We start from the raw sequence: 27,523 nt of genomic DNA on the forward strand, positions 1-27,523 counted from the left end.
TCAGCGATAATAGAACACGTACAGAAACATTAGGAACACCATGATGGTGCGGTTTTGACGCTGTCTGATTGGTCCCTTCAGGTCTCAGCGTCGGGTGCCTCTGGACTTCAGGTTAAAAGAAAGTGTACCATCTTTATTAAACACGCTGAATCATAAAAATTTCAGCCATAATTGACCATTTGATGACTTCATGTTCATATTATCTACCTTATAAAATGTATTCTCTCTCTCTCTCTATATATATATATATATATATAAAGATTATACCTAAGATTAAGATATTATACATAAGATATATACATAAGGTTAAGTAGAAAAAAATATTTCACTGTCTTAGATAAGTGCTGTACGCGAACCGCCATCTTGGAGCTGGGGCCTTGTCAAGATGCATTTGTTGCAGCTTTTTGCCCCAGAAACCATCTTTCTCTGCGAAAGAAAAAGAAATTGATTGATTGATTGATTGATTGATTGAGCCTGGGGAGCTTATTTTAACGCGCCTCGCCCACGTCACCTTCGGCGCGCGTCGCTCAAGGTCACATGCGACGCACGACACAACGTCGAAATCTGGCCGGGACAGATATCGGCACGAGCGCCGCGCGTTCACGTGAGGAGACGCTGACACGGAGGAAGCGCGTGAAAAACGTCCCGTATGGTTAGGCCTTTATGATTACCGCTTGCCGCCTGCATATTATCGCTTGACTAGACGACCCTTTCTCAGAACTCCGGTAGTTGCCGCCGATAGCTTGTGCCGGACGCACTTGTGATTCTCGACGGCTGTATTTGACTGCCTCTGGAAGGACAGCTGGAAGGTAGCTATGGGAGGTAAGTCCATATGATATCTGGCGCGTTCAGCGAGTGAGTTCCAAGGGGTACAGAAACGAAATGTTTTCGCTTTTATTTCTTTGTTTAGATATGGTCCATGTTGTGCCGGTCGCCCAGAAATACTATCCTTGACTAGTGTTTCTGGGCTGCAGACAGGGAAGTCAAGAAAACTAGTTTTAAAACGAATGAAGAGATTTCAAAATTGCCGCTGTGAAGCTCCGTTGGAATTCCGTCACGTCATGGCTAGCTTTCTGCTGTTTAAACATACGTAAGCGTAACACAATTCAGCCGATCTTTCGTGTTATATGCACCCCACTACAGCCATTGGCGTTTTACTTCACAGTTTCTGAGTGCAACTGTTCTCCTCTTTCAGACTTCGAGGACGAATGCCCCGTCGGTTACCCGACGCCGCTGGATGCCATGACCAAGAGCCCAAGGGAGAAACTACTCTACGTTCCCTGCATCGTACCATCCAAAGATAGGCCAGACTACCTAGCCGTCATTTCTGTGGAACCGAAAGGCTCAGACTGCTGCAAGGTATGGCTCATCCGCAGTCTTTAAAAGGTTTACTACGCCGCTAACAGCAATAGTTATCCACTTTTGGAAGCTCAGCAGGCTTCTAATTTCACTGTTTTTAGAAATATTTTGTTATTTCTGGTGCACTGCTTTGGTCCTGGATCTGTCCCAAAGGCTGCAGTTCTTTTTTTCAACAATGTGCTTGCGCACGTATACTCCTGACGCAACATTGCCGACTGGTTAAAAAAAAAAAAAAAAATCTCGCCGGTTTATATTTTTATAGAAAAATCCTCGGGCTTTTGCACGCTTCAGATTTAAGTAGGTTTACGACAATACAGTTCAGTCCATTAGGCCTCGAATGATACTTTTCGTCACTGTTACTGCCAGAAACAGTGTTTTTGCGTTTACATGTTACACCCTCTGTGACTGATGTTAAGCCTGCTACGAATTTTCATGAGTGATTGTAAAATGCATTTTTGATCATCTTGGTTTGTTAACTTTATTAATAAGCCTGTCAATTTGAGCTTGTATCAATGGTCGCACCTTTAAAATACTTGCCAATATGACCTTGTGTAAATCTTCCTATTTTAAAGCTTAGAATTCAAGGCTTGGTCTCCAAAGTTGTCTGATGGTACGGAAGAACTAAACATTCCAATTGAAACGGCTACTTGAGTATTTCTTTGATACGTTCCATAGTTCAGAAACCTCCAAGGAGCGCCTCTAGATTCACCGAGGATGCTTCACTTTGCAGGTCATCTACCGGCTGCCGATGCCCCACAAAGGCGACGAGCTTCACCACATGAACTGGAACACGTGCAGCAGCTGCCTGGGCTGTCCCAACAAGCACAGGGACAAACTGATCCTCCCAGCTTTGAACAGCGACCGCGTCTACGTTGTCGACCTCAAGGATGACCTCAGGAAGCCCAAGCTGAAGAGGGTACGCGCAATTGTTCAGATGTGTTTGGTGGATCAAGGAAATGTCCGACTCGTAACATGGGATGGTACGTTACGGTGACTGTCTAGTTTCCTGCTGGGAGTGTGGCCCAGACTCTGGACGGCGGGAGGGAAGGTCTGCTCGGAATGCGTGAGGTTAGAAAAGGCAGTTATTGTCCCGTACAAGGGGCAGGTGATAAAGTGCCATTTCAATCTCCCCCCCCCCCCCTTACTCCAAAATGGCTTCGACAAAATACATTGTAATGGAATTTCCGTCTACTGCTGGTAATAGTAGTGGTCTTAACTTCGTTTTTTTTTTTCGTACTACGTATTGTCACCACAAGCGACGATAATCCATGTAGGGGTAAAAGAGTAAAAAAATCTTCAAATAGATTTTTTTTTTAAGGCAGATGCAACACTTTTACGTAGCGTTTCACTTGCTTTGGAATGACCCCGAGGTCTCAACTATAGGTGGCGTTTCACATCGTCCAAATCGTTTTTTGACAGATGCCTGGAGTTCTATTTTCAAACGTATCTAGGGAGTTCGGCCTTCGTGGCTTCTCCGAACCAGCGTCAGTCTGTTAGGCTCACGTGGGTTTGTGGGAACGTCGGAAGCGCGCCTGCGGTGCTTAAACTCATCACTAGAAAAAAAACTTATCCACAGCGTAACGAAAATATTCCAGACCAGCTAACCTAAAGACAATCTAAGGACTGTGGTGAAGCAAAGAATATGCTTTCACCTTTGATGTGCGAACTTCTGTTGCTGTGATAGATTTAGTTGTACTTTTGATCATATTTTAGCGTGAAGCGCCAATAAGCCTCCATAGATAATATTTCAAAATACGTGTTGTGCCGCGTTCAGCGAATTTAGCGACCATAATTTGCGTAAGTCAGCTCTGATATGGAAAGAGTGGTGGCGCCACCTGGTTAGCTCTAGAGGCAGATTACATGGTCAGTTGCTCCCCACATGACAGTGCAAGTTTCATTGCCTTGCTTAAAGACGTAGCTTTCAGTTTGCGAAGTTATACTAAAACTAAGTACCGTGGCCATATTATTCTCCCTAGTTTGAATAGCTCTTTGCCGTTTCATTTTTACTGAACGCTCCCTCTCCCCTTTCCACTCCATCTCACTGATCTGAAGGCCCGCCTTCCCTAAACACTTGCTCCTATTACTGAGAGCCCGAACAACGCTCCAACGAGTACATTTGCTAAAAATGCAGTTTTATACGCATCAACATCCGAGCTCTTTTGTCCTCTGTCCGGAGTGCAGCTAAGGAGTATGTTCCAAACTCCTCCTGCTGCGATCCTTCTTTGTTTCCATTTCTATGTATGGCAGAGTAGCAGTAGCACTTACCGAGCAGCCAGACCTTTTTTATTAACGTGCAACCCAGAGTTCGTAAACGTTTTTTTTCTGTGAGATATGAAAGGAAATAACCTATGTGTTCTTAGCTCGCTTGCGAACAGTTAATTCCTGCATGTGGCAGTCTTTTTCTTTACCAACCACTTTTTGGTGTTTGTGGTTTGTGTTGTGTTGCTCCTTTTTTTTTAAATTTCACCTTTGTCGTATTTTCTTCGACCTTTAATGTTCTCAGCTGAGAGGGTGAGAGTTGGCGGGTTACAGTGGTGTCCTTTCCGCTGGAAGGCCTGCTTTGTTGGCATTTGATTCGATGCCTCGACCAGGTCCTGGAGCCCGAGGAACTGCACAAGCTAGGCCTTGCCACCCCACAAACGCCGCACTGTCTGGCAAATGGAAACATCATGATCAGCGCAATGGGAGACCCCCAAGGCAACGGCAAAGGTAAACCACAAAGCTCAGACCCTCGGTACAGTTAGCAAGTGATTGCAAGAGCACCGATCCCTGATTTTGTTTTGAACAGATTCCTTGACATAAACTTAACGTCGCCATAACCTTGAGGTGGAGAGACTAGCATGCTCAAGAGGACAAGCCCAATCTTGTCCTTTTGACCCAAGCACCAAGGAGAATGCAGAAATTGGTGTTCCATGCCCCACACGCGCACGCATTCCCCGTATAAAAGAGTCGAAGTAAATAACAAAAATAAAGCGTTTACGAACGCGAGTGCAAGATGCAATTTGTTTTAGGCATTTGCTTTAGAAAAGTTACTACTGCTGAGGCCAGCACGTGCGGCGCGTGGAACACCAATCCCTGCATCCCCTTTGATGCTTAGGTAATTTAGCAATAGGTCCATTGTTTACGCGTTCCATTTTCGCGCCTTAAAAATAAAGGCGTGCTCTTGAATAATTATTTTTATGGTCAGCTTCCTGTAGGCATTCAGGAGTATTTATTGAACAAGGTGCGCACGTAGTTGTAAACGCGATTGGCAAACATTTTTTTTTGTGTGTCCACTGGAGTAGAAGTCGTTACGTACATAATCTTTATCTTAGCGGTGCGGTTCTATCAATGACGTGATGTAGAGTTCAGTGGCGCTTACCCTGTTTTATTGTTGGTGTCGTGTTAGAAACGTAACAGCCTGGATGCTCGTTGCCACTCTTCTCTTCACGCCTGACATCTCCTTTCTGACTTCACGTTAGGTGGCTTCTTTATCTTGGAGGGCGGCACCTTCGAGATGCTGCCCGCGGTCTACAAGAGCGAGCGCCAATACGCAGACTTCGGCTACGACTACTGGTACCAACCGAGGCACAACGTGATGATCAGCAGCCAATGGGGTGCCCCGTCCGCCTTCAAGAAGGGATTCGATGTCAAAGACATTGCAGCTGGTGAGATTTTTCTTCAGCAGCTGCTTTAACTGAATGGATGTTCCTGCTTCTCGTTTGAACACTTCAGAATTAGTGCGTTGGTGTGTTGTGGTGACTTTAATGCATAGGCAGGTTCAAAAAAGCCGCTAAAAAGTGACGCTGTTCGAACAGTCTACGACAGTTTTTTCGCGAGTTGCCAACATTTCACTTATGCCCGTGTCCCACTAGAGCGACAGACAGAAACAAACGACAGCGACAAGCCTCAAACCAGAGTCTTTCGCGATGTGAGAGGCTTTGTAGAATAAAGGAAGCTGTGCTCAAACACGAGCATCATGCACGCGGGGGTATCTTTGACAGGCTTGCAATCGCTCGTATATTACTTCACGAGAACCGAACGACTAAACGCCTGCCAAAGGTACCATCGCGAGCATGCTGCATGGGTTTGAGGCTTGTCGCTGTCTTTTGTTTCTGTCTGTCGTTCTAGTGGGACACGGCCATTAAAATGCAGCCTATACAAAGACTTGCGCGCTTGAAGGACTCTTCGCGTCGGAAACGAGGAATGTTGCGTGTGCACTTGCTATTTCCTTGTTGATGCGTGCCTGGTTGTAAAACTTACGCAATAGCGTGATTTTTTTTACACTTTCTACTTTGGCTGAACTTGCGAAAACTTTAAAAAGCGTCTTCCTGTTTGCATTTTCTATTCATAAATGCGCCTGGCTTGATGCACCTCTTTTAATTCTAAGATACTCTCGCAACGAACTGCTCAATTTAGTCGTCTATACATATATGCTTGCGAATTTTATTGCTTGCTCGAAGAAAAAATTCGGAAACACTCGAGTCGTGACGCCTTAAACACTGCTCGTAGATTCGGAACCTCCCGATTCATCACTTTCTTCACGGCCTTCTGGTCATCGGATTGTTTAGGCCGTTTTTCAGGGTATTACCTAAACCGGGATATACTTGAATCGCGCTTGAACGCACCTCAATCGAGGTAACGCGCATTTCAAAGAGGCAAAGTAATTGCTACTGGATTAACGTTGACAGCAATGCAAATGAAATGTTTCTAAGTTGTAAAGCTATAGCACAGTGTGCAATGGGAGGACTTGTATGTTCTTCTTATGATAATAGTAGGAATGTACATTACTATATTTTAATTACTGGTTACTTATTTGGCTAAATTTGACCGCGGTGATGTTCCTACAGCCAATGTTGTCGACTTCGCGGTAGTTCCTTCGGGGCGCTCTTTTATAACTTCACGCTATATATATGTAACATATTCCGTGTTGCAAAATTTACTCTCGGGGATGCAACGCAAGTTAACCTGCGCCTTTCTAGAGTTGGGGTGAATATGCAGCTATGCTGTTAACTCCAGTACAACTGTGAATTTTTTTCACTGCCGGTGTTATTAACGATCCAACCAAAATAGAAGCACTCGCGTGAAAGATGCAGATGTCGCAGGTGAAGACCGAAAGTCTGATTCTACTGAAATTCGTACACTCAAATATATAGCGGTCTGAGCTGCTAGACCACTATCCAATGCAAATGTATGACCAGTTTTCTTATTCTACTAACTTTATTCCCACTTGCTAAATATATCCCGGCGTTGAGATATCGGGGGAAAAAAAAAAAAAAAACATATTGCAAGTTTTTTTTTTTTTTTTTTTTGTTTTAATGGCGGCAGGCGTTTTTTCCGCATTCAGCAAAGCCGCCGTAATTTTCTGTTAATGGAATGCCGCTGTCGGTTGCCTTCGATTTGTTTCCGTCAGTTCTTTTGTCTTTCCACCGTATTCAAAGGCAAATACGGGACGAGTCTGGTCGTCTGGGATTGGCCCAAGCTGAGCATCCAGAAGACGATAGATCTTGGCATGGAGGGCCTGATGCCCCTAGAGGTTCGCTTCCTGCACAATCCTGCGGCTTCCGAGGGTTTCGTGGGCTGCGCCATTGGCAGCACGGTCTGGCGCTTCTTCAAAACCGCGGTGAGTCTCTTCGAAGAAGCCGACGTTAATGTGAAGGAAAGCGTTAAAGCTGAACTAGCTCGCTCATATTTCTACCAAATACTAGAGAACTCGTATCTCTCCGCGCCTCGAATTGCTTTTTGAATTGGGAGGGGTGGCTGCCGCCGTCTATCGTCGTGGATAGTCTTCCGAGACAGCGGAGACAGCCGTTTTCGCTGCCTCGGCGGATTCGGTATCTCGGTGCAGCCTTCTCCCAGCTCGGCATAGCGTGACAGCGTGGAGGGCCCAATGCGCATGCGTTTTCTCGGTCGCGGGTTTCCCACTCCGCTAGAGGAAGATCTTGCGCTGCAGGCGTGTTGTTTGTTTATATTCCGTTTCACACTAAGCCTTTAACGATATATAAATCAATGGAGCCCATCAAGCAGCGTTAAATAAGTGCATGGTGTCTGCTTTCGCCATCTCAATCAACCACAGACTTTGCGTGACTGCTCTTCGTTGTGAACGGCTAAACAAAACCTCAATCACCGTAACGATAACTTTTGGCGCTGCCCGCTAGGCTACCGTCTGCGTTCGGAGTTAATGTGAAGCTGGAGTTTTATATAGTTTAGTTTGTTCCTGTTCGAGGATCACTTGCAACATCGGTGTTGAATTGAAGCTTTATGCGCTAACTCGGGTCACTTGCACTGCAAGTGGATTCTTTGATTTTTCTGGAAATAACGGGACTTGGGTCAGTGGATGCGCACGTTGTCCGGATAATTCGCACTGCTGCGGTGTCTGAACACCAAGATCCCTTCATCGATTTTGCTTCATTTTTTCACTTCTGAATACAATATTTTATAGTGTTTCATATGCAAGTACCGGGCGATCGTTTTAGGAGGGCCTTATTTTAAGTTTGAAAATGTATGGTTCAAGGTTGCGCTCTGCGCCAGGGGGAACAACTAGACATCGCACGATTTTAACTTCAGAACCGCTTCGCTCAAGTAAATAAAAACCCATCCTTCTTAATTTTTTTAAGGTAATCACGTTTCTGCAGAAAGTACTTTGTTTTATATTGAGATTTAAGAGCTTAATTCAAAACAAACAAAAAAAAACACAAATAGAGTTGCTGTATTTTCAAAACCTAGGGTTGCTAGTTCGTCCATAATGACACAACACGCAGGTCGTCTTGCTTTTTAAGTCCATAATATCGTTCCCTACTACTTTCGAAACGCCAGCCCTTAATAACTTGTTTTTGTTTTTTCCTCTTCGTAAGCATTACGCTCATGTTCATCATTTTTGTTTTCACCTAGGATGGATGTTGGGACGCCGAGAAGGTTATCACTATTCCCCCGAAAAAAGTGCAAGGTTGGCTCCTGGACGAAATGCCCGGTAAACCCAAGATGGGATTCCGCCCTTCCCCCCTCCCCTCCCCTTCCCGTTCCTTTCTCGGTGCCCGACTTTTTTCTTATTTTCGACGGCAGAGAGGCAATCCGTGTTTGCTTGAAGCGACCGCGGTGTCGCCATATAATGCGTTTCAATTCGTTGTAGATTTTGTTTATGGCTATATTACAGTTTTTTGTTCCAAACCTTAAAGACGGTCGTATAAATGCTAAACAACGTTCTTATTTTTTTTTTCTCAATTTTGTGTATGTGCCGGTTTTACTATTCAACGCTAACTGCAATGCAAAGCTTGGTATGCGCCGCTCACTTGCCCGTTTGCCTGCTTCGATCCAAAATAGCAAGGCGCTTGACATTCTGTACATATGCAGTCATATTTCACATGCTCTGACGAAGATATTGACTTCTTCCGATCGATTACTTCTTCCGATTGATTGTATGAAAAATATTCACTAGACGTAATATTTCAGGGGGTTGTTTGGAGCGCATACTAGGAAAAAGCTCACATTATTAGGTGCCCCGAGACCCCTCAATCTGGACGTTATCGAATGCAGGCTATTTTCACTGGACGCCATATTTGAGTGCGCTGTTCACAGCGCATGTTCAAGAAAAGCTCACGTTTAGAAGTTGCTAAGACCGGCAATCTTGATGGTGTCAAATGCTCGTTGCAAAATCACTGGAAGCTCGCCGCTGGCACGTGCTCAGCAGCCACAGACTCAGCTGTGGCCGCCAGTAAATATTCCCTATTAGCGGCGAGATGTTTTGGTGGCGCCCTCCCGTGGCTTCCTTTCGTGACGTCATTACCTTGCGAACAACAAGTTCGATGGTGTTTGCAATGAGCATGGGGGAAGCTTGAAATCATTACCCTCTCGAAGCGACACTGTCAACACCATCAAAATTCAAGCTCTTACATTCTTCTTATTTTCGTCAATGAGAAATCCTTTCCTTACGTCACAGTCAGCATTCGGCCAATCATGGCTGGCTGACGCTTTCGATCGCGCACGTCGCCAATATGTGTTTTCGTGCTCTCGCTTATATTGCCCTGTCGTAAAAAATATATATATTCGATTCGTTCCACTTGTTCTTCCCTCGCCACCAGCCGTAATCACGGACATCCTGATTTCCCTGGACGACCGTTTCCTCTACATCGCTTGTTGGATCCATGGCGATGTGCGCCAGTACGACATATCCGACACGAGACACCCCAAGCTCGTCGGGCAGGTGAAGTGATTGCTGTTGTGCTTCTTCGGGTGTAGCTAAGAAACTGTGAACTTTGTGTTTATTCCTCTGTCATTTTGACTGTAATCGGCCATTCATACTAAACAGGACCACGTGCCATTATGGTTCGTAGACGACTACCAACTTCATCATAATCTAAACTCTGAGGCAAGGATAAATAAAAGAACGAACAAGACGATACACCATCTGTGTGTCATCATGTCCGCCATGTTTCATAACCAACCCGCCTGCATACTTTCGCTCCTTGCAATATAAACTATAATTAGTATCGCGTAGTTTCAACATCAAAATATTCCTCATATGGCCATTGACAGCCTGTCGTCTACCAATGTACCTTAACTTAGCTCTTGAAAAGTGTCTGTGTGGTTCGAAAGACGATGAATGTTTCCATAACTTTTAAAACTTGTCGCTATAGCCTCCTGAGGGCCTTTCGATGTGTTGTGAGTGACCATCCACTGTACTGAAGGGCTATGTTTGACTCGATTTTCAAGGGGCACTTGCATAAATGAGTAGTGTGTCCCTAGTGCTTTTATGGTAGTCTGCATATTACTTTCCATGGTTAGTGAGAAGACACTGAAAGACACTTTGGGTCTTTTGTTGTCCTCCCCCCCCCCCTCCCCCTTTTGATTTTAATGCCTCGTTTGGCACACTTTGACGACTGTGTGACACGTTACAGGTGTTCACTGGCGGGTCCATCTACAAGGGAGGTCCAGTCAAAGTGATACACGATGACGAACTTCCGGTATGTTTGATCAAATGGACTGTCGTTGTCGAAATCGCCATAGTAGGTTGTTGCCCGAGGCTACAGTTTCGAGCAGTCAGTGACTTCCGTAAGATTCGTTTAATTTATTGATAATACGGTGATTGTTTGATGGCTGTAATCGCACTAGAACTTCCCTTACAGAGCTTTCGTGAAAAAACTGATTGGTATACAGATGCATTAGGACCCCAATCCTCGTGGCGTGCAAATCTCATCCTTTCCGACAGCTGTCCAAGCATTATACGCGATGCATTCAAGCTTTCACCTGGCATGCTGCGGTGTTTGGGCCGAACGCATTGTATTACACAATGACCGGATGCGATCAGATCTCGCCGATGCGGGGCTAATTTGGCGCTGGAGGGCTCGTGTCGAGAACAGCCGTGTGGTCGCTTCGACAACAGCCCTACACTTCCGTCGGATGCTATTCCGCGCTGGCATTCATCGGGCGCTCGCCCGCACGTAGGGCAGGCTGGAAGAGCGTAACTTGCTTTCGGCCACGTTCTCGGGACAAGTATTTATTTTGCGAGCTCTTCCTTGCCCCTGGAACGTCGCACATGTAGGCAACGTTGCCAGTTATATCTACTATTGTTGCATGTGGTCACTTCATTTTGTAGCTACGTTTCTTGATTTTATAATTAACCATTGATTGACTTGATGAAGAATGACACCAGGGCGCCGAAGGCTCGATTTGGAGCCGCAACCCTGAAAATGGGAGGGCCTGTGAGTTCTTTATACAGTGCCAAGAAGTGCATATGCCTTCTCCCATCAAAGTCTTTTCAGGGACTGATAACGTAATCACTTCAGGTGGTGTTCACCTCCTGTTCAGGCCTTCTATCAGTCTGCTCGTAACTAATCATGTCGTATTACACCTGAGACTGCGGTGGAAGAAATCGGAAGAACTTTCAGTAGAAGGAACAGACGTTCTCTGTGTCTGTTCTTTCTACTGAAAGTTCTTCCGATTTCTTCCACCGCAGTCTCAGGTGTAATACGACATGACTAGCTACCACCAGCTCGCCTGCACACTCACCGTCTTTTCACCAACTGCTCGTAACTACTCGTTCTTTTCCCATAAGAACTCAAGCTGCTTCTATTATGAAAACTTTAGACCTCGTCACTGCCAACTCCGGGCCTGCAGCGTCCCAGGTTGTCTGGCGTTTATAGATGTGACGAGGCGCTTGTTCTGCCCAATTCACTTTCTGTGACTTCATTCGAGATTTTTCATTTGCAACGTCGCCCCTGCAGAAAAAAAAAAAAAAGCGTGGTGCAAGCTGTGGTGCTCGATATCGCAACTGCAAAATCGCAAGCGGCATATCAGTATGCATCATCGGGCTTAAAAGGCATTAGCGTGCAACGTGAGCCACCGAAAGCGTCGCTGTGAACGGCTTTCTACTAGGGAGCCTTCATACACTTTCGCCACGTCTGTCTTTGAGTAGTGGCATCTCATCCATTTCTGTCCCCACAATGCAAGCGCTTGGGTCTCGCTCGGAGCGAGCGCTTAGCTCTGCCCGGTGCTTCTTCGCTATTTTAAGGCCCATTTGGGACGCGCAGGCAGTTTTCAATACAACAATGAGTGTCTTCACCCATTGCAGACGCACATTGAGGCACCCTACTTTTTTACAATTGACCAAACCATGGGTATAAGATCATTGTCATACTGCCAACTTCGACGGTGTCGGTTGTTCCTAGTTTGAACTGTGCTTTTTAAACCACGCCATCAAACTTGTAGTCACAACTGATAAGTAGCCAGGGTCACAACTCGTAACGTCATGTCAAGGCAAAGCCTGGTCGTGACATCACAGATAGAAACCGTGAGAGGGAACCATCAAAACATCCCCCAAACAAAAAACAAAAAAAAAAAGCAGGGCGTTTTTTTTTTTTGTTTTTTTTTTTTTTTTTTCATTGTGCTTTGGTTGTGCGTGCAGGCTCGAACGAGACGCCAAGGTGTTATAGACCTTTTCATCCCCCTCCGCATGGGCGCTGCCATCTTGAAATCACGTGACGCGGCAGCCATTAGGTTGCTTCAAGTTGCTGCTCCGCTCTCCCCTCCGCACATTGGCGGATGCGTTGTATTGGTTGTAATCGTGTTTTTGGTCGCGTTTCGCCGCGCTTTCTTGCCTTACTTCGGAAACTGTAGCCCGATACGTCTATTCGACGACTAAGACATCACGCGGGTTCAAAGGTCCTTATGACAACTGAGGTTTGTTTACTAATAGTGGCGGAACATTCTCAGTAAGAAACGCGTATATTTATATCGCGCATCTAGGATCGGAAGGCGTCAAGAATAATCAGCGCAAGGAGACTATCTGTATTTCCTGAAAGTATCGATCTTTGTATACATAATATATCGAAAACAGTTTCTTTTATGGGAGGAAACGCGCGGAGGAGATAGACAATGAACGTTTAACTTGTATATTATCTGAGGCTAGAAGTACTCTGCTACGTCAACATCAGGCGATTTGTTTGTTCATAAGAAATAATAGCACACCTACATATATGCATGATGTTCTCAATCTTTTTTTTTGCGACGTAGTCGTTCGATTGGTCGGTTTACTTATGAAGTTTAAGAAAATGTATACCGTGCTCGCTCCCTTTTCGACAGTCATTTAAGTGATTTATTGATTATATTTAGATGTTGGGACTTCCCGCGTAAGAAACTGCCACGACAACAGTAGTGAGTTTTGGAATACCGTGCACAAAGAAATAACGTCGTTTCTATTTGCTAATCCAAAACGCGGTTTGGGTTCGGAATATGCGCAATAATGACGACGCTTTTTTTTTTTTTTTTTTTGCGTACGCTGTTTTAATTTTTGCCAGTATCTAAAATCCGCAATATTTAACGTCGAAAAAAAAAAAAAGAAGCCGTTTGCATAACACTTAGTCCAGGATTGTCGATGGCGAATAGAGCTTTACTTTTGGTGGCTGGCAACGCCGAAATTTACGAAGCGAATCTGTTAAAACAAAGAAATATTTGTGAAAGGACGGTGAGTGTGCAGGCGAGCTGGTGGTAGCTAATCATGTCGTATTACACCTGAGACTGCGGTGGAAGAAATCGGAAGAACTTTCAGTAGAAGGAACAGACACAGAGAACGTCTCAACTGTTATATTTGTTCACATAGGTCTGTGAAGTGTTGCCTAAAGCTAGAATTCAGCCAAAATTTCCGAGGTATTTCTCCTCCTGCGCCCTTTAACTTTATTTGGGCAATTTTACGGAAGACAAATGCCAGATTTAATTTGACGGGCCTGTCACTTATATCACATCTCGAGTAAGGAAATGTTCATATAAAATAATTTATTTCCAAGGATCAATATCGCGAAATGCTGCTTAGTTTAGCAGGGTTGATAATATAAGAAATTTCCTACTCGGCCTGTCAAAACATGCTGAAGTACTGAATTAAAAAAAAAAAATGCCGAGACGATACTACTTGTTTATATCAATTGCGTCATTACACGATACGTTTTTAGTCTGCGAAGTTCACTAAAGGTTGGATGCTCACAACAAGCAAACAGTGAGTAGTAAACTCGCGATCGCGCGAGTTCATCTGTTCTGGCTGATTCAGCTCATTGCTAATCAAGCTGTTGATATGCTTCTTTAAAATTCACGTGTTAGTGTCTTCATTAGTTTCTTTTTCTGAAAACTGGTGGTCATCGGGCACGGCCGTAGAGGAGGGTAATCTTCCCTGTACATCAGTGAGGCGTTTCGCAACCGACCAGAATCAGATACATCGAAAGAGTTGGTATAAAAAAGCCCGCAATTTAGGCTCAAATACACCTCGTCGTCCTCAAAGTGGCTCAATATACCACTGTTTCATTGCTTGTGTGCTACAAGGAAAATAATCGTATCACAAAATTACGCAAAAAGAAAGTAAAACAGCAACATAGCCGCGTTCACGTTGAAACCGAAACCAACCAAATTGAAGCAACCTAATGGCGCCGAGTGCATCAGCGCCGTCTATCCACCGGTGGGGCAACACTAAAATGAAAAGGTCTATAGAGGAAGAAAGCTCGCGCTGAAGGGCGGGGCAACAGAAAGGTCAACGTGCAGTTCTTCTGGTGACTATGCTATGCGAGATGCTGATTAAAATGCGTCATTATTTCATTTTTATTGCTCGCTATCAAGGCGCGTATTTAAAATGAGCAAGCCAAAGTGAGAAAGTTCGTACTTTGTACCTTTTGGTTTCATATTCCCGTTTTGTATTTTGCATGCGGCCATTAGTATGCGCAGGGTGAATATTGCGAACGTAAAAAAGAAGTCGTATGCAGCGTACCTTAAAGAATGCCTACTTTATTAATAAAAAAAATACTCGTTCAACATTTGTTATTAACAAATTCCATGACGTTCTATCATAGCTAGCTAATGAAAATCCACGTATAGTCCGCACCCTCAGTTTGCACCGCGCAGAATTTCAACATTTAGACCTATATTGCTCGCGGATTATGGCCCGGAAATCGTGGCATCTACTCCGCGGGTTCACCAGGTGAATCGAGGAGGCTTAGGTAGATAGCTATACGGAGTGCAAGTTCGTCTGCTTCTTGAGCAGGGGTGCTATGTTGCGGTTTTTGGACTCCCAGGAGACCAGGGAGAAGGAAGTGACGTCAACGACACAGCAAACGCAGATTGGATGTTGACAGAAGAAAACGAAATCAACACCCAATCTGCGTTTGCTGTATCGTTGACGTCACTTCCTTCTTCCTAGTCTCCTGGGAGTCCAAAAAGCGCAACATAGCACCCCAGGGCTTGCGGTGACGTTGAAACGCCGAGCTCTGATTGGCTCCGATGGAAAGGACAGTGGGTGGACCTCAAAGCAGCTATCATTGAGTTCTACCCACTATCCGTCCAATCAAGGCCAATCAGAGCTCGGCGTTCTGACGTCACCGTCACCCCTCCGCAAGGAGCAGACGAACTTGCGCTCCGCATAGAAGCAGGGTTTCGGTGTGCGCGCCATATTTTGTTCTGCTTCGCACGTCCTCCAGGAGCAGCCCCCGCGTCGCGTCATCCAGGGCAAGCCCGTACGTGGTTCGGCGCAAATGCTGCAGCTCAGCCTGGACGGGAAAAGGCTGTACGCGACCACTTCGCTGTACAGCGCCTGGGACAAGCAGTTCTACCCGGAGCTCTACGAGTGAGTGCAAACTGCAGCCCGCTTCCTGTTCGCAGAGATAGAAAACCTTAAGAATTGGCGGACTATATACGAATAATTGGATGGCTAACTAAGAAAGGGTTAAGTAAGCGTCGGTTCCTATACCCTAGATGTAGTTGTTTTTTTGCCACCCTTAACCGCAGTTGATTGACCCCTAACTACCGTTACGTGTAACCGCAGTTGCCACACTATATTCGCGGGCAGCTATTTTAAAAGCTTGCTCGTGCACAGCTTTAATGGGCATTCAAGATGCGCGAGCGCACGCGTTCCCATAGCGTTGACTGCTCAGCCACAGGGCGTTGTACAAGGGAGTATTCAATGGCGGCCATATCTGTGTGCGCAAATTCTGAGCGCGTGCTGATGGTGAGCTTCCACAGTTCTTTTGCAACGTGCATTCCGCACCATCGAGAGTGCCGGTCTTAGCAGCCCATTGATGTGAGCTCGCACTGAGCATGCGCTCTAAACAGCACCCACAAATATTGCGTCCAGTGAATACTCCCTAGGGTGTGGTAACTTTGACTCAGCATAGCTGCATTTAAGTGTACCAGTGTATCTAGGGTAAGTGACCTAAGTCACACTTATTGAATGATCAACCTTTTCCTAATCAAACTTTCTGTCGAATATGTTTACTTTTAAATAGGTTCTGTGTGACGATCTAGTTTGTCGCCGTTACTTTCGAAGAGCGTATCTCGTTTTGCAAAGGTTATTATCTTGTTAAATTAATCTCCCTGGAAACAGAGTTCGTCTACTATACAGATTTTACAATTAGGTTCATCACGACATGAAACTATAATCTCTGTATATTAAAGCGAGTTGTCTGCGTGTATCGTATCACTTTCTTGCGAACTATTGCTGTAAATTTGACACCAACCTGGTAAACCAAGTCGGTGTCATTAGTATGTCCTGTCGACAGGAAATATCCATCCAGTTATTAAAACCCGTGTGCATGAAGTAATTTTAACGTTTAATAAGACCTGAGATCTCAACTCGTTTTAATTAGTTCGTTTTATACAGCATGGCACGCAGCTTATTCTTTTGAACCTTTTTTTTGTTCTAGTCTGCAAATCTACGCTTGCGCGACAATCTTGAAACTGAGTAGTCGAAATCAAAGCTACGTTTTATAACTAGTGATTGTAAGCTTTGATGTGAAACTAAAAGCCAAAAAATTATTTCGTGCAGTGCGTGGCAATCACTGCCCCCCCCCCCCCCCCCTAAAAAAAAAAACAACGTTTTTTTAATAGCTAAAATGCTTAGTAGTGAAGAGGACTGTGGTTGTTTGAGAGCATCAGCCATGGCTGCATAACTTGTTATTTTTACTTTGCGTGAAAAACTTGCCTTCGCCTTTTAACTGAGATGAGAAGGATTACTTCTGTCTACTTCCTAATCCCAGTGGCCGTCATAGTCCTTTATGGCGCAGTGTATTTAAAGCCTGGAAAACGACCAGCTAGCCCGATTCCTAGCACTGTTGTCGAGGTCGTTTTCACTTCAAAGGCTGAACTTCGTGGTGCGCAAAATGCGACAGATTTGGCTCGCCCGCCTTCCCTTTGCTCGTGGTGTCTGAACAGCAGTTGTCGCACCGCGCACCAAGGGGGTGGCCGGACGAAGTTCATTGTTTTTTTTTACCGCATATTTGCCTTACAGAGTTCATCCCTAACTATGTTGTGCCATGTACCTCTTTTTTTCCACGTAGACCATCCGCTCTCATTTTATAGCTCGTCAAACTAAAATTGGTCTGCTGCTTTCGTGTGGTGGGCACTTTTTTTTTTTTTAGAACAACACATCACAACGTTTTTTTACAGGAACGGCGCCATGATGCTGCGAATAGACGTGGACAACAAAATGGGTGGTTTGACCGTGGACGAGCACTTCCTGGTCGACTTCGGAGAAGAGCCAGAAGGGCCCGTGCTCGCTCACGAGCTCAGGTTCCCCGGTGGCGACTCCACGTCAGACATCTGGGCCTGAACTCCATCTCAAATCGAATGTGCACCACGCACAAATGTTCCGCCGCCTGGAGTTTAAGGAGGCCGGGAAAGAAACGTTTCTTGTACTTTTATTTCATTTTGTAATAAATGTCATTTTGCAATATATCAAATGTCTTGGCGAAGCTGGGTAAATGTGCGTTCAAGTTTACTTCCGTCCGGTTTTTCCGAGGTAATTGAATATTAGTTTTTAATTCGTTTTCTTTTTTTGTTTTGTTTTTAGGCGAGAATAAGCATAAGTTACGATGTGCAATAAGTTTAGAAAGAAAAGGCTAGGTTGTTGCATTTTTAAACTGTCCTTAGGCATGTCTATTCACTCTCTGCGGGGCAATATTGTGCGCTTCGGTCGTTTAAATAATCGTTTACGGTGTTAGCGTCTCCTCGATTCTTTTTTTTTTTTTTTTTTCTTAGTCTGGCAATATGAGTATTACGCTAGAGGAGGGGAGAATTCTGCAAATGATGACTTGAATAGCGCTGCGGCGTTCATAGCCTCCCCATTGCTAGGGAGAACCACGACATAAATGCTTGATTTACACTTGATGCTAAGAATAACGCGCTATTTGATTTAAAGTATAGCCAGCACACCCCCACTTCATTTGTTAGCAAAACACAAAATATAATGAAGTCAGGCTCATCTAAACATTCTTCAAACTTCTGCCACTGGCGTTGGATCTTGTTCATATTTTCGTTTGTGTTTTTCTTTTCGCTTCAAAATATAAAACAAAAAGACAAAATATCCCTGCTCCGGAAAGAACTGAGATTTACTTCAAGCTATTTTCTGTGGTAAGGAGATCAATGCTGGAGTCGAGTCACAGGAACCTAATGGGCTTAAACTCTGCGTTTCCCTCCCAAGTATTTTGTTCTTCGACTTTACAGTTTTATTTTTCCTTAACCAGTCTCGGGGTTTACTTATCAGCTCGCTTGTGCACTTGAGGTCTTTATAATATCCAAGAATATTTTCCCAAGGCAAAATTTAGTTTGATATTTTGAAGAAATTGTTGTTGTTTTTTCGTTTTTTTTTTTGGGGGGGGGGATTCGGTTTGTAAATTTACCATAAAGAGTGCACTTACAGCAGGCAGCTAAAACAGAAAAAAAATTACAGCGTGTATTTGTGCGATGTTCGGGCTTCAAAAAAAGATTCGTATAAATAAGACATTATATGAAGTGCAGTGATGGTTTTCACAAGGGTGTCGTTACGTGGGTTATTTTCCGTGCACGGGAGGAAAACAAGAACAAGCTGTCGGGTTGACACTGCACGTGCGAATAGCTGAGTCAGCAGCGTGCTCGACTCCCACGCCGCTGGCTGGGGTTCGATCCCCGCCAGCGCTTGTCCTTTTTATCTTTCTTTTGTTTGCATGACTGGAATGTTACGGATAACTCGAGAATCTTGTTGTTTGTTCGAGCTCGGAAAAAAAAAAATCCTAGATCCCACTCGCTTACAAAAAGGAGCTTCGCATCGCTGCTTGAGTCAGTCGTCGTTCTGTCACTGTCAAAGAGACGATGCGCTTTAAAAGTGGGGGATAATGCCGTGCGCAGGGCCGAGCACGCAACGCTCGGTCACAGGCTTCTAGAAGATTCGTGTTTATTATTACTCGGGAAGTAACTTTCACTATTTCACCCTACATTCTTCTTCTGTATAGTGCCTGTTCACTCTCATTACGAACGCACGACGCTCGAACTTTCTGGGCCGAATTTGTGATGCTGATGCACATTAGATAAGGAGCTGCGCGGGATCTTGTCGAGTCAGTCTAACTCTCGCTTGTTGTTACGCCGCCAAATCGCCACCCGATTTTATGCTGTCTCGACGCAATCTAAGTCCGCCAGCTCGGCCGCATTTCGATTCAAGCCGCCTTAAGGGCCGCCCACACTAGCGAGAAAACGCGCCCGGCGCGCCGATAAATCGGTTAAGCGGGAAGATAAAGGGCGTGTCTCTGCACGTGCTCGTGGCGCTGACTGTGCTTCGGCGACATTTTGTTACTTGCCGCGATCGGCGTGCCACGCGCGTTTTCTCGCTAGTGTGGGCGGCCCTTAAGACGTTAATTTTAAGTTTTATTAATCAAGTTCGTTTTTGTTCATGGCATTTTGGTGGAGGTGCGGGGTAACGAAATCTATGCCCACAGCACGTTCGAACTGTGACATCAATAACGACCTCAACTATAGCCTAGAAAACTACCCGGACTATGAACTCGACAAAGCTCCTGGCTACGACCTCGGCGAAAACGTCATGACGATTTCGATGTCGACGTCGACACGAACGACGACTCCCAAGACAGACCCCGGCTACGACGTAAACAACCAACCTGACTATGGCCTCGACGACCAACAGTGTCTTCGACCTTGATGGCGACACTGATGATGACGCAGGCGACGACTCGAAGGACGACATCGACGACGATCCCGACTACGACATCGGTGGCAACCCTGACGCCGACTTGAACTGCGACGGCGACACTTTAACAGTTTCTCGCTGAGGCCATGGCGGCGAATGGGCGTTTACACCCACACCCAGTCTCCGGGCTGTAACTCCACGTCGAGGCGACAAAGGCTGTACCGGCCAGCGCCGACGCGTTGTTGGCCCTTTAATCGAAGACAGGCTAGCTGGCGTGCCTCCTCTGTCCGTTACGTGGCCAGCTGGGCGTCGTCGGTGCCGTCGTCCGTCGGGTCATGGGGCAATAAGGCGTCGTGCATCGTCGTAACTTTTGTGCCGTACACCAGCTGAAAAGGTGTGATCCAAGTAGTCTCTTGAACCACCGTGTTGTACGCAAACATGACGTAGGGCAACACCTCATCCTACGTCTTGTGTTCCAGGTCCACGTACATCGAGATCATGTCGGCGATGGTCTTGTTTATTCGCTCCGTCAGCCCGTTGGTATGCAAGTGGTATGCCGTGGTTAGACGGTGGTATCTTTTCTGTCAGTTGCACCATGAACGATGATCGTCCGTCCGTAATCAGGACTTGGGGAGTACCGTGTCGGAGGATGATGGACTCAACGAAGAACTTAGCGGTTCCTGATGGGGATGTTTTTGTTTCGGCGTACCCTGTGTCGACGGCGGGAAAGGTTCAAGTAGATTCATTCCAATCTGCTGGAACGGTGCAGTCGGGGTCGCGATCAATTGCGTTCCACCGCACCTCCACCAAAATGTCAGTCAACGAGCGGAGGAAGGTCGTCAGCTCGGCCGCATTTTGATTAGCTAAATATTGGATTTATACGTAAAGTAGATATATTCATTCACCTTACATTCTTCCTTTTTTAATGTTTACTCTGACTTTCAATTTTGTATTTAAATGCTTATTTATACGATCATTTCTTTAGTTTTTTTTTCGTTTTAATTTCTATATACTTATTTATTTTCTGGCCCTTGAACCAGCGGAAGATCCATCCGTTCAAATGTTTAAAAACCGTGATCTAAGTGCTCTGCTCAAAACTCCAATAGTGCTCATTCAGAGCACGATACCAAGAAACGAAAATTGATGCTTGCCTATAGGTACTTTTTGACTCTGCCTTGTATATAAACGATCATCAGGCTGTTATCATTAGCGCAAATGCTTCCAGGTGCCTTATTTTATTGCATATAATGATGTCATTCACTTTTTAGTTTCCGCTAATTCCTCAGTGCTCTGCTTCTTTACTACGTAAAGCGTTGGCCCTATCCAAAGCTTTGGAAGATGAGTATTTATGGTGACGTCTTTGTAACGGCACGGCCGAATTAGTAATAACCATGAAACATAGAGCCACTATATCGTTGTCACATCAGGGAAAAAAGTATGACGTTTTACGCATTATTTATGCGCTGCGCGATGTTGTTCTGGCATGATTTGGTTGTTTTAAGAAAAAGCGATGATTCTGGCTTTTGAAACTCGTACGTCTCGATAAAATAACATAACGATAATCTAAGATGCACATACATACATCATAATTTGACAAATGAAGGAAAACAATTAATAACGTTCCAAAAAAAGTCGGACTTCTCTTTCTTTTCTTTTTTTTACTACTGTTTTTGAGGTGAACACGAGAATAGTAGTCTACCTTTCAGACCGGTGACACTCAAACCATTTTAAGCACCAAATGCTTGGTGCTTCAAATCGTGTTTGTCAGAGATTACCTGAAGCTTCTACCTGAAACCACATGAAACACTTTTCTGTCCTTGATAAGTGTTCAAAGGGCGCGACAGAGCGAAACAATCTATGCCCTAAGCTAGAGTTCCTGGATACTGGAACACTAGCCTGAGCTTCCTGACACCGCATCTAAAGCTATGGCGGCGCCCACGGGCTAATCGTGGATGTGGGTGCCGACGCTCTACGCGCGGCTCATTTGGCGGCCTTATGTAAAGCCTTAGGCCCTGACCGAAGCTTCGTCGAGTATTCGTGACAAGACGTCTTGGCAACGGCGGGACCGTATTAAAAAAGAAACTGAGAGAGCCTAAAGCCGGGGTTACACTGCTTATATATCATACAAAAGCCATTCTGCATACAGATTCGAAGGCGAGTCATAGCGAGATCCGTGCTTCGAATACCGCAAGCCAATGAGTTCCAGGAGGAAACTTGGCAGGCGGCATTCGAACCACAAATGCTGCGGTGACTTGTTTTGCAGACTGTCTTTTATATGATGTGTGAGCAGTCTGACCCCGGCTTATGGGAACAGGACATCCCTCAATAAAACACAACACAAAACACGTATGCTAATTTTGTACCTTTATGATACAAAACATTTAAACAAGTTTTTTAGCATACTTTCAATATCTAAAGTACATGGTGCTTTAACGTATAACGTTGTTTTGGCTAGATGTTGGACATTTCATAAAGCCCAAAAAAAAGCATGGCCGCGGGGCTCAACATTGATTGGTTAAAGTGTGGGAAAGGAGGCGTGAGGTGCTCGGCTGGTTAACGGAAGGTCATGTAACCAGACGGGATAGGCGAGGAGGAGCTCGACCACCTGTGTGCAGTGAGGGAGAGGAGCTGGAGAGTCTGGAAGGCCCAGAAAGATCGCTAGGTTTATCAGCTCGATTAGCGGTAGTGTCACTTCCTTCTAGGAACAACTTTCAAGTGTACACACTGTATGCTTTAAACCATCTGATGAAAAGTGCCGCGGACGTAGCCGTCTGGCGTCCGAAAACTCAGAGTATCGCTAACGTGTGTGATACTTGAACGCTTCACGTATGCAACACAATTACCTGGCAATTAGCCATGCGTTTTTATTTGCTTTAGAAACTGTTTTCTTGTTAAGTCACGAAAACTGCATTAATGTTGTCTGTGCAGATGAGTTTTACGGTCAAGGAGAGTTAAATAATTCAGAAAGATTTGTTATTAAAATCTTTAGATAATGAAGATAAACACATGATTCCAATTAGAAAGTTGAATAGTGTCATCGAAGACTACTAGTAAATAGGAACATGCATTAAGAATAATTTGCAAAGTGTTTAATAAAAGTATACAAAATTGGTACACTTTTTGTGTATTGCTCTTTACCAAGGGGTGGCCTATGTATTGAGAAAGTGCCGGCCGGTCCCGGAGACGAATGCCAATCTGATGATTGCGCTTGTCTCGCGCCATGCGCGAAAACTCCGGCAGTTCATTAGAGATGCCGCGGCGGCTTTGTCCGGCTTTCAGATCGCAATCAGTGGCTACTTGGCAGTTCCGTCTCACGCCCAGAAGGAACATTCGCCCTCGTTAGCGGGGGAAATTGCCCTTTTACGTAATTCCTTCGAAAGGGTTGGCTGGCGAAATAAGAACGGAAGTGATTGTCGCTTTTATTACGTCATTCGACAATAGTTAGCGCGGCCATCTTCCTTTCTGTGGAGTGCTCCGTCTCGGCTCACTCCTGATTAGTTGTGAAATCAAAGGGATACTGAACCAAGGAATTTAGTGTCCATAATAAATGGCGCACGTTCTTTCCACGAGCCAGCAGCCACCGCTGTGCGCGAGCACACGCAACAAAAATGACGTCACAGACCTCCATTCGTGGTTGAGATGACAGTGAAATGTACGGGCTTTGGACCAAAGGAGAATAAAGACAAGTTTTTCATCTACACAGTGGTGCCCGGTGTAAAATGTAAGCGATGAATTGGTCTAACAAGCACGTAGCTTTCACTTGTAGAGATGAAAAGCCTGTCTTTATTCTCCTTTAGTCCGAAGCCCATGCATTTCACTGTCATCCCAACCGCGAATGGAGGTCTGTGACGTCATTTTTGTTGCGTGTGCTCGCGCACACCGGCGGCTGCTGGCTGGTGGAAAGAACGTGCGCCACTTATTATGGGCTGCGAAAAAGTCAAACCTGTATGCAATGAACGTTAGGGTTCCACTCTTATTGCGCTGGCTAAATTGCGCCTTTACAGAGTTAAATCAGTGTAATCGTTTCTAAAGGGCAGACCGACTCCTCGCTTTCAAAGCATTAACAAAGTTATTTTATTTTTTTAAGCTTTGACATTTAGCAATGAGATAAACTATAGGTTCTCCTTTTTGGTAAACTTTCTGGTAAATGTAGTGTTGCATTTACCATACTTGATTGGCCAGGACAATCTTTATCTATGCATTTTTGCCACCAACGCTTTCGTGGCTTACATTATTTTTTTTAACTTTATGTTTAGTTACATGATCATACATGCTACTCGCAATTTTAATTAAATGTGAAAGTGCCGAGTTGAATATTAAAACAGCTCCGGCCTCTCAGGGGTGCTATGTCCCCTGTAAACCCTCTTAACGATTTGTTGTATTGGCCAACGCGTTGCTTTCAAAGAAGCCCGCGTTCGATCACACGAGGTGTAGGTACACCGCGTGCTCAAAGACCACATTTGCGTCAAGTAAAGCATCTGCTCATGCGCCACGTCAACAACAACGCCACTACACGCGGCATGAAGTCAGAGCCGCCTGTTGGTTTATAGACTTTTCCAAAGAAGGGAGCCTGGCCGGTTCCATTTTGAGTGCTCGTGCGTATGGCGCGTCATTTGCTCCTTTTCTGACGCAACGAACATGCGCGTACTTGGCTGAGGAGATCGCACACATGGGCTGACGACTTATGCCAGTTGACGTTACACCTTGAGGGCGAGCTTTCTGCCTTTGTGAAAACTTTGTGCCACCTGCAGCCAAGCCATAACTTGTGACATTCTAAAGTATAGTTACCTCGGAAGCTATACTCATGCTTCCTCATTTCATTAAATTTAGTTTAGTTGATTTCACCCTTAATAAAGGCCCGGTTAGGGCATTACATAAGGAATGGGCCCCCGGAGAGAGGGGGGGGGGGGGGGGGGGGGCGCACTGTATTGAACAGTACAATAGTTGACGGAAAACACTAACAAAATATGAAACAAATAGCCAGCACATATTTTGCATGTATTCAGGCTGGTACTAGAAGATTATAAAACTTCGCTGCATCAGTGACACTGTAACGACGAAAAATGGTAGCTGGTTCATATTCAGCGATGTCATGAGGAAGGAACGATTCGTTAAACACATTACTTCAACCGGAGATTCGTTTGATTGGACTAGAGGTATTTAGGCGAAATGATACTATATTGGGGTAGAGAGAACGACGCTTTTTAGCCCTGTTCAAATGATAGTTTATATATATATATATATATATATATATATATATATATATCGGGCTTGTCTGCCAGGCGCTGCCAGACAACCCCAATGTGGCTTTGGCAGGCCTGATTCTGTACTTTGTTTCTTGTCAAGTAATAAAAATGTTATTATTATTATTATTATTATCCAAGGTTTGTGGAGGCTTTTAAAAAACTTTACCGAATCAGCAAAAAGAACTGTAATTCTAAGCAGACGTAGACCTAACCATCAATGGCTCAGCTCTTATATTCTTAAACAAATTAAAGAAAAGGACCTTCTTTCGAAACGATGCCGGAGGTCTCCTAATAACGATGGTTTGCGTAATGAGTTTCGACAAGTTAGAAATAAGGTAAACGCAGTAATTCGCTCTGCAAAGCGAAGATATTTCATATCAAAATTTTAGGAATCAAGGTTTAGCTCGGCTAAGACATGGTCGTTGATTAATCAATTTCGTGGTACTGGTGCTGAGCGCTACAATGATGACGCCCTTGAAAGAAATTTTGGTTCACTCACATCCTCACTAGCCGACGATTTCAACAACTTCTTTGCTAAATTTTCTGGCGTGTGCAGGGACCCAGTTGATAACTCGTGCACATTGAGTGGTGCGTCTTTAAAGTCAGCTTTCCTTCCCTCTTTAAATGAAATTGATCTCCATTCTATGTTGTTTAGTTTTAAAGCAAGCAAGTCCCCTGGTGCTGATGGCATTCGCGCATATGATCTGCAGAGAAATTTCACACGAATTAAGGATGTTTTTCTAGTCATGCTTAATAGCTTTATTACTTTTGCCAACATACCTGATGGCCTAAAGGTTGCCATCGTTAGACCCCTGTTCAAAGGAGGCGCCCGATCGAAAATCGAGAATTATCGCCCTATTTCTTTATTACCAATTTTAGGCCAAATTCTCGAGAAACACCTCTTTCAGTCGATGTATAGATTTTTGGATACAAATGAGATCTTCTCACCCACTCAGTACGGTTTCATTGCTGGAAAAGGCACGCAGCCAGCCCTTGACGATTTTTCTGATAACTTATATTCCACATTTGAAAGTAATATGTTCGCATGCGCGCTTTTTCTTGACGTGTCTAAGGCCTTTGACACTGTCAACCACCAACTGCTCCTAAGGAAATTACATCGCCTGGGTTTTCGTGGACATTTTTATTCCTTACTAGAAAACTTCCTTTCTCACCGTTCTCAACTCGTGTCAATCGGTGGCTTTAAGAGTTCTCTTCTTTCTCCTAAGGCGGGGGTGCCTCAACGTTCAGTGTTATCACCTCTACTTTTCAACATTTTTGTTAATGACATGGCTAATGTCGTCAGTGGATGCACGCTCCACCAATACGCCGACGATACCCTTCTTGTGTCGCGTCATATTAATTTCCATGACTCTTTCAAAACACTTGAAGAGAATGCTACCCATATAATGGACTGGTTTGCTGAAAACATGATGGACATTAATAAGTCTAAAACAAAGCTAGTTTATTTTCGTAATCCTCTTAAAAGCCACCCTACTAATGTAAAGTTTATTCTTCACCGATCTAAATGTGATCCATGTACATGCATACCAATTGAGTCGGTTAATCATGTTAAATACTTAGGTGTTTATTTTGATTTTGATATGTCGTGGAACACACATATTTCATACTTATGTAGCAAAATACGAGCTGTATCTTGCATGCTTTACAACACTAGAGTCTTTATACCAGTTGGTGTAAGGCTGCTGATAGCTCACGCACTTGCTTACAGTGTCATTCGGTACGGCGTAACCGTTTTTGGAAATTGTTCTGGTCGCTTGCAAACCAAAGTTGATACCTTACTGAGAGGAATACTCAGTAGCGTTGCATATAATACACCTTTGTCAACAACTGGGGATATTTTCAAAGCTCTCCAATTGCCAAACCTCCGTTCACTGTATATTCAAACTGTTATATTACGCAACTTTTGGAATAAGGATTTCAAAACACCATCACTTCCGTCTCGCTCATTGCGATGCACCCCTCGTTTCAAGGTGCCACGTTGTGGGACCCGTTATGGTAAATGCACGCGCGATTATTATGTTCCGAGTTTATTCAACGCTCTGCCGGACTCAATCCTGGACATCACCTCACTGAAAGCATTAAAGAAGGAACTGAAATGTGTTGACTTGGATATTACTTAGTGCAAGCCTAGTACCAGTGTGTGCATAGTGAATTTGCAGGGCTATTATTTTTTTCTCTGGCCCCTTCTTCTTCAATGATTCTGATGACATTTCTATGTCTCCTGGCATTTTTTTTTACATTTATTTGCTTTTCTCGTGCCATGTAGTGTCATTTTGTAACTGTGTTTCATCTTGCTTTCTGTTTTTTTTTTGTTTTGTTTTTTTATGTGTATTAATTTGCTTATTCATTCACTGATTTTTTTTTTCTTTTGTCACTGTCTGATGACAGTTACGACTTTTCCTTCTACTTTTCTTTTCCTCGATATGTTTTCCCAACGTCGTGTTTCCATTCAGTATAGTTCTGCTGAAAATGTTTAGTTTTTACTTACTTTTTTTTT

The 27,523-nt window shown here is 44.5% G+C and overlaps 1 protein-coding gene across 1 annotated transcript; it reads left to right on the forward strand.

The window, feature by feature from the left end:
- The first annotated feature begins 615 nt into the window (after positions 1-615).
- Positions 616-17,565, forward strand: LOC8052287 (methanethiol oxidase). Its single transcript, XM_029982636.3, has 11 exons — positions 616-822; positions 1,196-1,359; positions 2,090-2,275; positions 3,951-4,068; positions 4,821-5,006; positions 6,780-6,961; positions 8,230-8,308; positions 9,417-9,538; positions 10,233-10,298; positions 15,288-15,433; positions 17,251-17,565. Exons 1-11 carry the CDS (start codon positions 816-818, stop codon positions 17,411-17,413), a joined length of 1,419 nt encoding a protein of 472 aa, XP_029838496.2. The 5' UTR covers positions 616-815; the 3' UTR covers positions 17,414-17,565.
- Positions 17,566-27,523: the final 9,958 nt, after the last annotated feature.

This window comes from Ixodes scapularis, unplaced genomic scaffold, assembly GCF_016920785.2.
Source record: "Ixodes scapularis isolate PalLabHiFi unplaced genomic scaffold, ASM1692078v2 PGA_scaffold0__279_contigs__length_252992795, whole genome shotgun sequence".
NCBI lineage: Eukaryota > Metazoa > Arthropoda > Arachnida > Ixodida > Ixodidae > Ixodes > Ixodes scapularis.

Coding starts and splice junctions, on each gene's coding strand:
- LOC8052287 (XM_029982636.3), top strand. Junction 8,309..9,416: donor GCTCCTGGACGAAATGCCCG/GTAAACCCAAGA, acceptor CCTCGCCACCAG/CCGTAATCACGGACATCCTG. Junction 15,434..17,250: donor TTCTACCCGGAGCTCTACGA/GTGAGTGCAAAC, acceptor GTTTTTTTACAG/GAACGGCGCCATGATGCTGC.